Source organism: Lissotriton vulgaris, chromosome 11 (genome assembly GCF_964263255.1).
Source record: "Lissotriton vulgaris chromosome 11, aLisVul1.2, whole genome shotgun sequence".
Lineage (NCBI taxonomy): Eukaryota > Metazoa > Chordata > Amphibia > Caudata > Salamandridae > Lissotriton > Lissotriton vulgaris.
The window spans coordinates 1,001,234,802-1,001,252,048 of NC_141699.1; the positions used below are offsets into that span (position 1 = coordinate 1,001,234,802).

The following is a 17,247-nucleotide window of genomic DNA, read 5'->3' on the forward strand; positions in this document are numbered from 1 at the left end:
TGTATGTTTTTTATATGCCTGCGTTCAACAAAACTAAAACAAGTACTGAGATTCTTGATTCTTTTGTATGGTAATCTAGGCCTTTCTGGGATGAGAATACCAGTCCAGAGTCCCTGCAGCAAGCGGAGAGAGACAGCTTTCTGAAGTGGAGACGACAGCTTGCAGTGTAAGTTTGGAAAGTAGATGAAACCAACATTGAATTATTATCCAAACTGAGAGCTTCCCAGTGTGTAAGAAATTTGAGGGAGCAGTTCATAAAGGTGTAAAATATTGCAGACCACTTCATACAATGTTTGTTGAATATTATTTAACATTATTATAAAAATGCAAATACTAGATTCTTCTAAGTAATTCAAGTGACGCACATCCTCCCAAATGACAATAGGGGTTACTGGGTACAAAATAATTGGTAAAGAACGAATGAAATTGGCATTACTGTCCGTTCTGTCCATTTGATACCATTCCTGACTGGGCACTCTGTATAGTGCTTTGAAATCCATGTCCACTTTGTGTTTGTCAATGGGTCATTGGAATGACTCATTCCTGACACTGCACTTTCAATTCTATGCGGCATAGCTAACTTCATGTTGTTTTGGCTTTCATTGATCTCTACATTGCACAATATAGCGAAAGTATGACAGGTATTTATCTGTCCTGTAAAGGTCTGACAGGAATATGGCCTCTATTTTGGCATGCACACTTTGAGTGCAGCAGTCTATTTTTAAAAGTAAACCTTGGCAACCATTGACCACCAAAAGAAGAACTCTCTATTTACCTGTTTTTCAATGTCTTCCTTTCCATCCTGATGCCCTGTTTGCATATATATAGCCATCAGCACATGACAGTATTTAGAGTTATAGTGTTTATTTGGGCACCACTGACAGCATGTATTACAAAATGCACCTCAACAAATATTACACAACCTATCACAATTACATAAAGAGTAATTTACATTATTCAAAGAAAGGCGATTATGATTACAACATAACATACAATTCAAGCACAATTCAATCAATTCACCCTGCTATGGATGATTGAAAATTGGGACTTAGCTACTGAAAACAAACATGACACAATCTAAGTGTCTAGACCACGAATTGGATGTCTTCTCAAATTAAACTAAAATCAGATCTTAATATGTCAAATGGCGTACCCTTTCAGCCAGTGCTTTGTTGAGCACAATAAAGTGCCACATACATAGTGGATAATTAAGAAAAAAAGTATAAGACTTAGCTCAAGTGTTTTTTTTGTTTGTTTGTTTGTTTTATACACTTTTCCACAGGTGATGCATTTTGCTGTTCCTTGGTTTAATTCCCTAAAAGAAGATGGTGAACCCGTGGGCAGTATTTGTGATGACTCACTCGGAAATCTAGAATGCTTGACAACTATGTTTGTCTGCTCCATGTTAGTTCAAGTAACTTTGTGGTTGGAAGCTGGGTGGGGCGGGGCATGTGCACTTTTGCACAAGAGTGGGGTCCATCTGGATTGTGCTAGTGTTCTACAATCAGAACAATATGCTAAGTGCCGTCATTTTTGGCTTCAAAAGGGTTAAAAGAATAGAATATGGTGCTTAATTTTGCATGTGGCTACTTATCTTCTGAATACCCAGATGGTTGCAGATAATCCATTCTATCCTTTCATACTATCAGCCAAAACAGGGATGCCTGCCTTACATTTCTAGAAAGGGATTGAAATGCTTATTGAGAAGTCCAAGAAAAAATTCTTAGACCTGGAGGTTGAATTTTCTAAATGGCACAATGCCATGACGCACTATTGCAATGTGCTTGGGTGACACCCGCTCTCAGTATCTGATTCCCAATAAGCTAGATATTGTACATATTCAGGATCAAGAGATACTTCCACAGATATATTACGAATGATTTGCATATTTCAGCTATTACATTTCATTTTAACAGCCCCATCTCTTAGTGCCCCTCTACCGGGTATGCAGTCAATCCTAGAAAATGTTTATCATTTATACAATTTTGTTCCCTATATCCCAGTTTGCAAATGGGTTACCAATGTTTTCAAAAAACCCATGCAGATTTTCCCCTTTTTTAATAGTAGAACATAGTTGGACCGGTCTACCTCTATTGCTAATATAGATGTATGACTTAAGTACCTAACCACAACTGTCAAGTGGAGCCAAAATGCCTTGCTTTTTGCAACCCACCCTGTCCAATCCATCGTAGACTGGATAAAAATTGCTAAAAAGTTGAAAATTTATTTATTGCAACTCTGCAAAAAATTAGCAAATGCACAAAAAGAAAATATTTCCCCCCCCCCATCTGCTCTTGGGAGCAAACGTTCACAAACTGGGCCACATACATCTCTATAAAAGCACAGAATTGCACATGGAAAAGGCGATCGAAGTATGACAAGGATAGAATCAAAGGTGCTCTAAATGAGGACTGTGCGACCCAACGGTTTACTGCTTGCTGGGATGCATCGAAGCCAGTCAGAATCCACCGTCATATCTGATAACCTGTGCTCACCTTTGTGTAGCTTGGGACTGAGCAGTTGGGCTTATCCTCTGGGCCCAAGTGTAACGTATTGGCATAACACCACCCTCGCAACACATTTAGAGCATTACAAAAATACTCAATGCCTTATGTATAAAACACTGGTCTTTTGTATTATGCACATTTTTAAATGAAAATCTATGTATACATTGAACATACACTTTACAGTTATATGCAATTGTCAACTTTCCCATTAGCAGCAGAATGCCCTATTCCGAGGTATTCATCATTCACAATATTCCTCAATATCGCATACCACCAACAGTTGCAGTGTTCAAGAAATCACCAGTGTTTGACTATACCTCGTGACCCAGCCCCACAGTCCCTCAACTACACCAGCCAAAGATGCAAGTTGCCCCTGTTGGCGCCACATTGTTTAGACTGTCGGATCTACCTAAAGTAGACAGAAACAGTTACTTAGTTTCATCCGTCTGGATTAGACTTTGAGACGCCCGAAGGCACCCGCACGTAGCTGGATCTCTAACCTCCCACGGACAAAAGGTTGTCAAAGAGTGCAAGATAGCATGGGTCCTCTAGTTGCAAGCATGGGTCCCTCGGACCCAAGCTTTTCCATACCAATCTAACTACTATAGTCTCGGCACCAGGTGGGCTGCTGAACATTATGAGCACCGTCCTCTGCACAATCTGATGACTGTGTATGTCCACCTGTTCTGCCGCACACTGCATGGTCCTTATGATCTTGTGGAAATGGGGAGATCCTTTGTGTCCCTGGGATCTCCTGGACAGGAGGCCAGCCAACTGCACTTGGAGAGCACTTAGGGAACCGGGCAACAACAGTTGGCACTTAGCTGCAGGCCAGAACGTCCACCAAATGATAATCCCCTTCCTGGCACACAAAAATCTCCAGGCCACCACAAGTTTGTGGATAATCCAGTTTCAGTCCCGCCTGACCTAATGAGTGCGCTTGTCGATGTCCCAGTGCAGTATGGTTCCAAATTCAAAAGTGTCTCTAACTTCTGAATCCAGAGCCCCAGTAGTAATACCCAAAATGGCCTTTGAAGATGTGATCAGTTCAAAAGGTCACCTTTGAAATGCACAGGCCCTCTCTAAATTGTCCAGTCTGCCATCCTACCCTGGGATCCTGCCCCAGGGTAGGATGGCAGTCTACCAAGACCCTGCCCCTTGAAATGCAGATGCCAATTCCACCCCCACTTAACCATCCCAGAGAGGCCCCTCTAAATGGGAGGCCTTCAGTTCCCCTTGAGCCCCTAGTTTATGGCCTTCTATCATGGAATGCACAGATGTATCTGTTCCCCAGCACCCAGATGTGAATTGGAGACAGGCACACAGAGCCCCGAGCATTGAAATGCCGACTTTCCTAGTGACCATTCCACATGCTTAATGTCAGATCCCCTATCTGAGAGGATTCAAAATTACGAACTAATTGTTATCAAACACTATACTGCCATATTTTGCCCATAGAAAAAAATACTGCTCAATAGTCTTTCCCTGCATTCCCCCACGCCAATCTAATGTGAGAAGCAGGCCTCATCGTACCAAACACACCATCCGGTGTTATTCACGACCCTTGAATGTCACGCACACGCGCACATGCCTCTTCTTGACCGCACCCTGTCCCCATGGAGAACTCTGATTTAGCAAGAGAGTTGCAGAACCTTTGCACTTGTGCTTAATTTGAGCCTGTAGTTTCCAGTGCTCGGCACCTGCACTTAATTGGGGACACTGCCACTTATGACAGTCGGTCACATGGTGTGCTGTTTGTCTGATTTAGAGTGAGCACAACAATTGTTTACTAATTCAATATACATACTTATACAAACTTATAGCTTTGGGGGCATGGCATCAATCATAGCATTTATAAAGCACACTACATACCTGTGAGGGTCTCAAGGTCCGAGGGGGGGGGGGGGGGTGGCGGGGGGAGATGCTACTGTTCGAAGAGCCAGGTCTTGAGAAGTCTCCTGAAGGTCTTTGGTCTGCCGCAGGCAGATGGGGAGGGTGTTCCATGTCTTGGCGGCGAGGTGGGAGATTGATGTGCCGCCGGCTGTCACTCTTTGGATGCCGGAGACGGTGGCGAGGGCACGGTCTGCGGAGCAGAGCTGGCAGGTGGGGGTGTAGAGGCTGAGTCGGCTGTTGAGGTACGCTGGTCCGGTGTTGTGGAGTGCCTTGTGTGCGTGGGTGAGGAGTTTGAAGGTTATCCTCTTGTTGATAGGGAGCCAGTGCAGGTCTCTCAGGTGGGGTGTGATGTGGCTGCAGCGAGGGATGTCGATGATCAGGCGTGCGGAGGCGATCTGGGTGAGTTGGAGCTGTTTCAGGAGTTTGGCCGGGGCTCCAGCGTAGAGTGCGTTTCCGTAGTCCAGTCTACTGCTGACGAGGGCCTGGGTGACCGTCCTTCTTATTTCGGTGGGGATCCACTTGAAGATTCTGCGAAGCATGCGGAGGGTGTTGAAGCAGGAGGAGGAAACGGCGTTGACCTGCTTCATCATGGAAAGGGTGGAGTAGAGTATGACCCCTAGGCTGCGTGCGTGGTCGGTGCGTGTAGGAGGTGCTCCTAGTGCAGCCAGCCACCAGGAGTCGTCCCAGGCCGATGGGGTGGATCGGAGGATGAGGACCTCCGTCTTGTCAGAGTTCAGCTTCAGTCAGCTGTTTCTCATCCAGTCGGCGACTGCCTTCATTCCTTCGTGAAGGTTGGTTTTGGCGGTGTGGTGGTCTTTGGTGAGGGAGAGGATCAGCTGGGTATCGTCGGCGTAGGAGATGATGTTGAGGTTGTGCCGGCGTGCGACGTAGGCGAGCTGTACCATGTAGACATTGAACAACGTTGGGCTGAGGAATGGGCCTTGGGGTACGCCGCAGATGATCCCGGTGGCTTCGGAGCGGAAGGGGGGTAGTCGGTGGGGAGGCGGATGCTCTGTGTTCTGCCGGAGAGGAAGGAGTTGGTCCAGTCAAGGGCCTTCTCTTGGATTCCGGCGTCGTGGAGGCGTGTTCATAGTGTGCGGTGGCAGACCGTGTCGAAGGCGGCTGACAGGTCCAGGAGGATGAGGGCCGCGGTTTCTCCGTTGTCAAGCAGGGTCCAGATGTCATTGGTGGCGGCGAGGAGGGCAGTTTCGGTGCTCTGGTTGCTGCGGAGCCCGGACTGGGACGGGTACAGGATGCTATTCTCCTCGAGGAAGCTGGTCAGTTGTTTGTTGACAGCCTTTTCGATGACCTTCGCCGGGAACGTGAGCAGGGAGATGGGTCGGAAGTTCTTGAGGTCCTTGGGCTTCTTGAGTAAGGCGTTGATCTCTGCGTGCTTCCAGCTCTCCAGGAAGGTCGCTGTCTCGAAGGAGATGTTCATGGTTTTCCGGAGATGGGGTGCGATGGTGCTGCTGGCTTTGTTGAAGATGTGGTGTGGGCAGGGGTGTTCTGGGGATCTGGAGTGGACGGTGTTCATGATCTTGATGGTGTCGTTGATGTTGGTCCAGGAGAGCAGGCGGTTGGTGTGGGTGGTGGTCGTGGGAGCTGGGTTCTCAGCGGTTGCCGGGGTGGTGACGGCTTCGAAGCTGTCGTGGATGTCTGCGATCTGCGATGGAAGAAGTTGGCCACCGAGTCGCACAGGTCTTGTGAAGGTGGAATGTCGTTGGTGTTGGGGTTGGAGAGTTCCTTCACGATTCTGAAGAGCTCTTTGCTGTTGTGTGGGTTGTTGTCTAGGCGGTCTTTGAAGGATTTCCTTTTGGCGGACCTGATGAGGTGGTGGTGTCTGGGGTGGCGTTCTTGTGGGCTGTGTGACTTTCCGGTGTTCGTTCACGGATCCAGTTTTTTTCGAGTTTTCGGCAGGTTCACTTGGAGGCCTGTAGGTCTTCGGTGAACCAGCTGGCTTTCTTGCTGGTGTGGGTGTTGGAGGGCTTCTTGAGCAGGGCGAGGGTGTTGGCGCAGTTATTGATCCACTGTTTGAGGTGACGAGCAAGGGAGTCGAGGTCAGTCGCGTCTGTGGGTGGGCTCTGGGTGAGGGTTAGCTGGTCTTCATTGACTTTGCTCCAGTGGCGGCGAGGCATCTGCTGGGAGCGGTGGTGCATGGTGGGTTTCCGGAAGGTGAAGTGGATGCAGCAGTGGTCGGTCCAGTGGAGTTCAGTGGTGGGGTTGAAGACGACGTGGGAGCTTGCTGTGAAGATGGGGTCAAGCGTGTGGCCAGTGGAGTGGGTGAGTGTTGAGACTAGTTGTCTGAGTCCGAGGTTGTCGATCAGGGTGGAAGAGTTGGGGTCGTTGTTGTTCTCGAGGTAGAAGTTCAGGTCCCCGAGGAGGATGTAGTCCGTGGAGGCGAGGGCGTGTGTGCTGATGAAGTCGGCGATGGAGTAGCTGAACTGCGGTTGGGGTCCGGGGGATCTGTAGTCGAGGGTACCTCTGAGGGTGGTGTTGGGGTCGGTGTGGATATGGAAGTGCAGGTATTCGGCGGAGCTGAGGGTGTCGTCGGTGTATGTCGATATTTTGAGTGTTCCTGTGGACGATGGCAATTCCTCCTCCTACTCCGTTGGTGCGGTCCTTGCGGGTGATCTTGTAGCCTTCTGGGATGGCTATGGCGATGTTGAGTGCCGAGGAGGATTTCAGCTAGGTCTCAGTCAGGAAGGCGACGTCTGGGGTGTTGGTGTCGAGTAGGTCCCAGAGTTCGACGGCGTGTTTGCGGGCGGAGCAGGTGTTGAGCAGGATGCATCTGAGGTAGTTGGGTTCTTCGGTAGGTGGGTTGGCGGGCCGGATGCTGATGAAGCTGCAGTTCCTGCAGGAGAAGGGTCCTTGGGTGCGCCTCGGGGCGGCCAGGACGCAGGTGCGTGATTGTACGGCGCTGAGTGCGTGGAGGGCACTGGAGCGGCGTCGGGGTGTTCGCGAGGGCCAGGAGTTCTGACGCTGGGCACGGTCCAGGCGCGGACGGGTGCAGACAGGTATGTCTTGGGCACGCCTGCTTTGCAGTCTCCATATGAGGGGATGTGAGGAGGAGGAGCAGCTGGGAGGCGGTAACGGGGCGGCGAATGGGAAAAGTAGGGGGCGGGGACGCAGCGGCGGGAAAAACGGGGGGGGGGGTGCGGACGGGGGTTACAGAAGGCAAAAGGGGGCACAAGGGGGAGAGGACAACGGTGCTGGAGAAAAAAAACACAAGAATACAGGCAAAATAATACAAAAGATAACACCGTACTGACAATGGCAGAGCAGAGGGTAGGCAATAACGTGGGGCATGAACCAAATGCGAGCAACAGCGGGCTCAGAGCACACAGGTGGGGCTGTGTGGCGGTGAAGGGAGCGACCTGCCTGTTAACAGGGTCAAGGGTCGCTCTCTTCACCGCTGCGCGGCCTCCAAATGAGGATGTGGGAGGGAGGAGAAGCAGGGAGGCGGAACGGGGCGGCAAATGTGAAAAGCTGGGGGGCAGGGACGCTGCAGCGGGAAAACGAGGGGGGCGGGCGGGGGTTACAGAAGGCAAAAAGGGGCACAAGGGGAAAGGACAATAGTGCTGGAGAAAAAGGCACAAGAATATGGGCAAAACAATACAAAAGATAACACAGTACTGGCAATGGCAGAGTGCAGACAATAACGCGGGGCACAAACCAAATGCGAGCAGCAGCAGCGGGCTCAGGGCACAAGGGTGGGGCTGTGTGGCGGTGAGGGGAGCGTCCTGCCTGGTGACAGGGTCAAGGGCATAATCGGAATTGTCACATTTGAAGGAGTGTGATGGTTTAGTAGCTGGTTTGGTACTGTCATTAGTATAACTAGCAGGGGGAATGGGCAGTGTAGCCTGCAAATGTCTGTTGATGAGGACTCGATCACTTATTTTTTTTTTTACAAATTAAGCACTACTTGGCACGTAGCTTTCTAAATGCCAAGCAACATTAACATGTGCCGACATGCCTGACCAGGTCAAACCTTTGGCAGTATCGATCAGCTCCCTTTGTGAATGGCATCGAATTACATGCCCTGGGTGTATGTCTTAACCCTCGACAAGGGAGCTACAGTTAACTCGAATCAGCCAATCATGTACACACCAATCAGCAGTATGTGTATGACGAGCACAGCGCTTTGGAACTGAATGGCCCTGTCAAACGCAACCTAAGTCCTAAGCCAGCAAAACAAGGTCCAAAGTGAGGTCCGCAGCCAAAAAGGTTAGGGGAGACCATGCCATCAGATGCCAGGTCGAACACTGATGATGGTGGTTAGTTAGAAAAGTTTGATGGTAATTGGAAAACGTTGTCTTCATTATTTCTTAGGCACACACAACTTTCTTTTCCTCCTAAATGGATTTGTGTTATCACTTGGTTTTATTTACAATGTAAAGCTTTTCTGCGGTCGCCATTTTGTTTATCTGATTAATGTCATCAATCATTTAACAATGTGTACCTGGTTACAGAGATGGAAACTGAGCTCCACTACTGATCTGATGAAATTATATATTTTTTTATTTAATTCTAGGCTGGAAGAGGAACAGAAGCTGATTTTGACGCCTTTTGAACGCAATCTGGATTTCTGGCGTCAGCTTTGGAGGGTCATAGAACGAAGGTAATAATCTCACAATATAATGTGCAGTGTGCATGATGTCTTTTGGTTTCCTGAATAAAGCATCTATAGACTTCTATTAGTCAAAAAACATGGTGAATAAGTGACCTCAATTTTAACCAGGTATGGCTCTTCACATACGATTTTTGGGGATGTTGTTGCACCAGACCATGTTCAAATGAATCTGAAGATGTATTGTTACACCTTCATTCGTTTCTTACTCTAATTCGCTTATCTTGTTGAATAACAGACCTATTGCTTGGACCTCTTGGAGATCAAAGGATATTATTTGGGTTAATCAACTCTTCGATGGTACTTCACCTTGCTCCTTCTCCCAATTTCAAGTGCAATTTCATTGCCCTCGTTCTTTTTCACAGAAATATCATATTCTCATGGAAATTATTCTTGACCGTTATTATTCTCTTCCTTCTTTAATTTCGCCTTCCCCTCCTTCTTCTCTTCTCGTGATACTTGCAACTCTTCCTAAAGCTTCTCTTATTTATCGATTCTTCTCTGCCCCTAACCCTGAGCGTGCCAAAACTAAAATGGAGACTTCTTGGGGAAAAGATTTGGGTTGCTCATGGCCTGTTACTCTCTGGGATAAACTATGGTCCAAAACCCTAAAAACTTCTCGTTCCGCTTCCCTTACTCAATCTTTATTTTTTCTATATCATAAACTTTACCTTTCTTCTCTTTCTTTCTCTCTCTCGCTTTACATCTTCCTCTAACTGTTGGACATGTGGTACACCTGATGCTGATCTTCTTCAACTCTTCTTTTTCTGTCTTTCAGTAGCTGCATTCTGGAAGCAAGTTTTGACTTACATTTCTTGCATTTTTACTCTCTCTATTCCTTACTCCATTACCCTTGTGTGTATGGGGAGTCTCTGTCTCTTTAAATCTCCCTTCACACTCGCTTGGTCTTTTTGACCTTATGCTTGCTCTCGCATTTCAGCAGATTACCTCTAATTGGAAGTCTCTTACCAAGGTTTCCATACGTTGTTGGTGGAATTCTCGATGTCATTTTCATAGACTTGATGTTGTATTTGCCTAAGAAAGATTCACGAGAGGTAGACAATGGGGAAAGCAAAGGTTTCAGGAGAGAAGAAGTGTGTTTAAACAAAGGGGGAATGGTATAGGGGGATTTGGTAGTAAAACGAGATACGTCCTGAAATGAAAAGGGAAGTAATAAGGCATGTTCAATGTGAAGCCAGAGGGGTAAAAAGGAGACTGCTCTGACGACAGCCATCCAGAAGCCTGACGTAAAGAAAAGGATTTGTGGTATAGACGGAAATCAGGAAAGTTGACACCCCCATTCGATTTGACCTTGCCGAGAGCTAACAAAGAAATCCCCGCTTTTTTGTGTTTCCAAAGAAATTTGGACAACGCTGAATCAATACGATTGAAATAGAGAGTAGGAATATGAACAGGAAGCATAGAGAGCATATAAATGAGATTAGGAGCAATCATCATTTTAATAGAATCAGTACGACCCCACCAAGAGATAAATAGGGCATTCCAGGAGGAAAACAATTGTTCTATCCGGGAAATAACTGTAGACATATTTAATTTAATAGATGATGAAATAGAATTGGAGAACAAAACACCAAGGTATTTCATTTTAGTGCTATTCCAGGCAAAACCGGTAGAAGAGAAGAAATGAGGAAGACAACATTTGGTTAAAGGGAGAATTTCTGTTTTATCATAGTTGATTTTTATATCCCAAGACAAGAGAAAACGTTTCAAATTCAGCCAATAAAGAAGGGACAGATGTTTCTGGCTCTGAAATAAATAAAAGAATGTCGTCCGCATAAGCAGAGAGCTTTAGTTGATTATCCCCATATGGAAAGCCAGAAATAGAATTATTACGGATAGAAGAAAGAAAGGGTTCAAGGGCTAACACAAAAAGAAGAGGGGAGAGAGGACAACCCTGACGAACCCCACGTTGAAGGGTAAAAGAAGAGGAAAGCTGACCATTAACAAGAACCGAGGCTTTGGGCATAGAAGATAACAAAGATATAAAAGAGCTAAATTTAGGACCAAAACCGTGCCACTTTAGGGAAGCAAATAAAAGAGTTATCAGAAGTGAGACGACCTTTAACAAAACAGCATTGCTCTTTTCCAATGAGGTGAGGCATGGCAGTATCCAAACGTAGCGCAAGCAACTTAGCAAAGAGTTTGTAATCAACATTGACTAACAAAATTGGGCTGTAGTTTTTACAAAAGTTTGGATCACGACCTTCCTTAGGAATAAGACAAATAGTAGCGTCTTGAAAGGAGCCTTCGGCCACACCAGAAGAACAAAATTAATGGAAGAGAGAAAGAAGTTTAGGTAACAAAAGATCAAAAAAATGTAGGTAAAACTCAACCGGAAAACCGTCGGGGCCTGAGGTTTTACCTTTGGTAAGAGAGGACAGAGCAGTGGAAAGTTCATTTAGAGCAAGATCTACCTCAATATCAGAGAAATTAAGTTGAGGAGTAGAAGGTTTGGGCAAATTGTCAAAGTAAGACTGAAGAAGAGAGGACGTAGGTGGAGCTTCCGGAGTATACAAGGTTTTATAAAACAATTGGAATTGGTCAAGGATGTCCTTAACTGTATTAAGGATAATGTTGGTAGGGGAATAGATGGATTCAATAGAAGTACGCTCTTTAGGACATTTCAGATAGTTGGCCAAGAGCTTGCCGGATTCATTACGGTTGCCAATATAACGCGCACTGCTGCGAAGAAGAAAAGAGGAAGCAGAGTCAGCAGTGAGTTTATTGAAGGCAATCTTGGCACGGAGAAGCTCAGGTGACATGTGATTAGTAGAGTAAGTGTAGAATTGATGATCCAAGCGTTTTATATGGGCTAAAGCAACTTTACGCTTCTGAATAAATTGTTTCTTTATTTTAGATACAAAATCAATGATAAAACCATGCGCAGTAGCTTTAAAAGAGTCCCAAAGGACATGAGTAGAGATATGAGGATCAGAGTTGAGCTGAAAAAATTCATTAGTAAAGGAACGAAAAGAAGAAGAAAAATTAGCATCAGTAAGAAGTGAACAATTAAAACACCAACGAGAAGTTTTAGGAAGAGGAGGAAGCAAGTCAAAGTCTGTAAGAATAGGAGCATGATCCGAAATTACAATAGGTTTAATAGAGGAAGACAATAAGTTTTGAGATAGGGATGGGGAGAGAAAGATATAGTCTAAGCGAGAAAGAGGCATGAGGAGGAGAGAAAAAGGAAAAGTCTAAGGTGTCTGCGTGAGTGAGTCTCCAAGAGTCCGAAAGATGTGCTTGTGAGATAGTATCCAAAAATTGTTTGAGGCTTGTGGTAAATATTTGATTTACCGTCCTAATTTCTATGCAGGTAAGTACTTAAACAAAAATAACTCAATCGGAAAGAAAGACGCAGAGTCCGTGGTGTTAGAGTTCTTAGGGGTTTTATTCCTTAAAAAGGAATGGTTCTGGTACCGGATATCGGGTTCCTGACACCACTGGGGTGCAGGAAGGGATAGAGCATACTTTATTGACAAGACATAACTTTTATACTTAAACCATATAATGAATACCAATACAGTAGGCGTAACAGCTGAGAGAAACAAGATAAGAACACACACGTGTTAGCAATACGTAATCAAAAGGCGTGAACTAGGCGTGAACATAGAGGTGTGTGCTAGAAACGTCACATGTAAGTGACACAAGTAGGTGGGTACATAGCAGAATTTTGCAATGTCAGCAGAAATCTGAGGTCTGGATGCGCGCGCAGCTGCATGACGTGTGATTGACGTGGAGCTGGAGGGTGCAGGGGACTTGACATTTACACTAGCGGAAAGAGACAGAAGTCTGGCATGTCAGATCAACTCGTACCTATATCATATCTAATATCTGATGTTTGGGAACCATATTATCTAGAGGGAAAGGTCTCTTCGGCAGAGGCTATTCTATACTGACTGTGAGTGCGTGTATAAGCGTCTACGTGTCTGCATGAGATGCGAGGGGGCATGGGCCTACCATGGTAACAGAAGCTATGAATTACTTGCACGGAGACAGTGAGGCCGGGCCCTTTGCTCTGCAGCTGGAAGGATGTTTACTTGAACTAGTAGGCAGGAATGTATGTTTGAGGAGCGGAGCAGATAATTCGAAGGTTGAATACAGTCTTGGCAGGCAGCAGGCTGAGCTAAGCGCCGTTAGCCGCGCAGGGAGTAAGGCAGAGGTCACGGGTACAGAGGCAGCCCAGGCTGAGGCGTTCAGAGTCAGAAGGCAGGAAAAGGCTCGATGGCAGAATTCAGGGCCTACTTCGCCAGAGCTGAAAAACGTGTAAAGTACACCACAAAAAGACGTTGGCATGGCATACTTAGGAACGGAATATTCAACCCGTTCAGGGTGGATCTGAAAGAGGACATGTTAACGTTGGACGCAAATGTATTTGCGTCTTCATAGCTGGCACAGGAGGGAAGTTACATGCACTTTAAGCTCGTACATGGAGACGGTGGGGTACACGTTAGGGAACATTTCTTGACCATAAAATTTATATTTCCTCATTCCCTCCTTGTTCCCTACGGACCCTTCATGATATATCGATCCTCATAAATCGATCAGTCTGTTCTTGTAACATCATATGCTCTTCTTTCTTCTTTTCGCGTTTTGAGTGAAAACTGGAATGTGGAATACATAAAGTGGCGCACAGACCACAAATCGCTGGCCCACACTGTAGGCACAGGCAGCAACTGAATACTATAACTAGGGCAATGCCTAGGAAGGATAGGATCTTCCATCCCCAAGCGGTCAACGTTGTCCAGAACCAACCGGACCAAGTCCAGGTGCCTGGATTCTGATGTATTAAACTTGCAATTTTATGAAGACGTGTGATAGCTTTATATACTGTTGGCGCGTTTTCTGGAATGAAAACACAGCAACTTGACCCGATGACTTTACAAGCTCCGCCCCTATCTGCTAGGATGACGTCAATAACAAGACGATTTTGGAGAACAACAACCCGCATGGCAGATTGCTCCTCTGTTAAGTTGCCTAGAGCGGAGGTAGTTTCATTCACTACTGCTTCGAGAGTTCGAGTCAATCTTCGTATCAGTTTACTATTAAAGACAGTACCTAAGTAGGGGAAGAAACCTTTATTGAAGTCTGTGTATTGCTCCCATGCCGTTTCAGTATAGTCGACAATCGGGAGATCTCTTCGGAGTCTATTCTTTACTAGATTTGTATTTCTGTGATAATCAGGAGGGGCTAGAAAAACAGGTGGCAGAAGGAATGCAATGTAACAGGTACCATCCCAATCTGGAGGTAAACGTATGTATGCGGTATGGCCACAAACAAAGTAGGAATGACGAGTAGCTCTAAAGGAAGACTTGCCTTGATCACTGAATTCGACCACAGTAGTACATTTACTAGGACCTAAGTGTACTGAACCCTTCTTTCTGACACATAAGTCGCCTGTGACTGGTAATACTGACATAGCAGGGAGAACTGGTGCAGCTTCGGATTCAACAGTAAGAATCATGAGGTTAATTGTATAATTACCTAATCCATATACTTCATTTTCTAGATCAGTTCCTATTCTAGTGGGAAGTCCCTTTTTGTCGGGATAACAGGCGTTAAGCAGAACTAAGTTCAAGTTTCCCCAAACCCAATTTCCTTCGAAGACAGCAATATCAGGATCTAAGGAATTAATTATTCTAAACCATGCTCCACATGAGCCATTGTGTGTGAACGGGTACGGAAAGAGGGGCAGAACTCCCTTGTATTTCTGATAGGGAGGGAGTCGGCCACATATCCAACAGTTTGTAGCATTATTAGTCTGATGGGAGTGATGTAACATACTAATGAATGTGTTGTTGCGCAGCGCAAGTCTGTAAGATAACTCATGAGGGGGTAATTCGCTAAAAGAATGCTCGGCAGTGACATTGTAAGCAGATTGTTCACGCTTGAAGATAGGGTAGTATATAGGCAGCAATATACTGGCAACAATAATCAAAAGACTTAGAAAAAACATAACCAATAATGTCACTATACAGTGACTACGGAGTGATTTACAATATGCACGTTTCTTGAATTTTCTCTCTCTCTCTCTATCTCGGTCTAGGGGATACATGTCAGAAACTAATTTAACCGATTCACCTAGGGGAGGACTTAAACAATTAAACTGTCTGACTTGCTAGACCGTAGTTTCTTTTTATACTCCTCTTGGGGAGTTTTCTCTCTCTTGGGAACTTTAAAGTCACTAGTATCGAGGCAGTCCTTTGAGGGGGTGGAAGAGTCAGTCTCTGGCAACAGTTCATTACATTTTTTAATATGACTCGTGTGGATCCACCCCTTTCGGCCCTCCACTTTAATTGCCGTCCTCGTGGTCAGAAGGACGATCTTCGGCTCCTTCCAGCGGGGCTCCAGCGGGCTTTTCCTGTCGAAGTTGCGAATCAACACAGTGTCACCGGGACGGACGTCGTGTGGCTTTACATCAGTGTTGTCGGGAAAGGCTGCGGCAACCTGTGAACGACATGATTGGAGTGCAGACATCAAGGAGGCAAGGTAATCTGTCAGCATATTACAATCAACTTCGGTTATTTTCTTAGGCATGGGCGTCCCCCACATATTTGGTGGTCTGCCAAAGACCACCTCATACGGGGATAGTCCTGATCTCGAATGGGGGACCATTCTCATATAGAACAGTGCAACTGGCAGGGCGACTATCCAGTCGACCCCTTTCTCTTTACATATTTTGGCAAGGCGTGTTTTCAGTGTCTGGTTATGTCTTTCTACAAGGCCAGCTGCCTCGGGATGTCGGACACAATGGAATTTCCACTGATATCCTAGCAGAAGTGAAACCTGCTTCATGAGCTCGGATGAGAATGGCTGTCCGTTATCTGAGTACACGATACGAGGCAAGCCGTACCGTGGGAAGAATTCTCGAACCAGCTGCCTGGCAGTGGTCGGGGCAGTATAATCTGGGACTGGATATGCTTCGGTCCAACGGGAAAGTGCACAAACAACTACGAGGACATACTTGAATCCTCGACAACGGTCCATCTGGATATAATCCATCTGGAGGACTTCAAAAGGGTGATCAGGAGGATGAAATCCACCTTGCTCTACGGGGACGCTTTTACCTGGATTGAACTGACAACAGATCATGCAAGTACGCACTTTCTGTTTTGCGGCTGCTCGTAAATGTTTGTTGTACCAGAGATTCTGTAAACTGTCTAACATAGCTTTTTCTCCTAGGTGTGCTGGACTATGTGCTGTATTTATTATGACTTGAACCATAGAGTCGGGGAGAAACCATGTATATTTTCCCTTCGTCATCCATCCCTGATCTGTCTGGATCCCTCCTAGTTCAGTCCATTTCTTGATTTCATCTGGAGTAGCATGTGTCTGAATATCGATTACATCTAGTGTGGGATCCCTAACTGTCATACAATGTGTCGGCACTAGTGTCTTTGTCATATCAGTTGTCTGGGTGTGAGTCAATGCTGTATGTTTTGCTGTTTGGTCTGCCAGGTCGTTACCCTGGGAAATGGAATCTGTAACTTTAGTATGTGCTTTACACTTCATGATGGATATGCCTGAAGGCAGATGTATTGCTTCTAATAGTGCTTGAATGAGGGGACCGTGTTGGATCTTGGCACCGTGAGAGGTCAAGAAACCTCGTTCTTGCCATAACACTCCGAAGTCGTGTACGACTCCGAAAGCATAACGTGAATCTGTGTATATGTTAACATTTCTGTTCTTGGCTAGTATACAGGCTCGGGTCAGAGCGATGAGCTCTGCTGCTTGAGCGGACAGTGTATCAATACGATATGTTTCTTTAACTTCAGTTTCAGTGGTCACTGCATACGCGGCCACTAATTCTCCTGTGTTTGTTCTCATACATGAACCATCCACGTAAAGTGTCAGATCTGGATTTGTCAGTGGAACATCTGTTAAGTCTCGTCGGGGCTTTGTTACTGCATTAATGATCTCTATACAATCATGCGGGGCTGAATTTGTAATAATCGAAGGTAACAATGTTGCAGGATTCAGAATGTAACAGCGTCTGATTTCTATGTGTGGCTGGAATAGCGTCAATTCATAACCTGTCAGTCGTGCTATAGTCAAGTGTTGAGTCTGGGTTCGGTTTAGAAGAACCTCTACAGAATGTGGAACTTGTACTGTTAATTGATGTCCTAAGACAATTGAGTCGCTCTGTCTGATTGCTAGGGCTGTCGCTGCAACTGACTTTAAGCACGCAGGGAGCGCCTGGGC

The 17,247-nt window shown here is 45.9% G+C and overlaps 1 protein-coding gene across 1 annotated transcript in view; it reads left to right on the plus strand.

Moving 5' to 3' along the window:
• LSG1 (large 60S subunit nuclear export GTPase 1) overlaps positions 1–17,247 on the plus strand; it is a 126,170-nt gene that overhangs the window by 31,255 nt on the left and 77,668 nt on the right. Inside the window, exons 4-5 of the mRNA XM_086944287.1 lie at positions 80–166; positions 8,932–9,018. Of these exons, the coding sequence (XP_086800413.1) occupies positions 80–166; positions 8,932–9,018 (174 nt within the window). The remainder of the gene's footprint in view (positions 1–79; positions 167–8,931; positions 9,019–17,247) is intronic.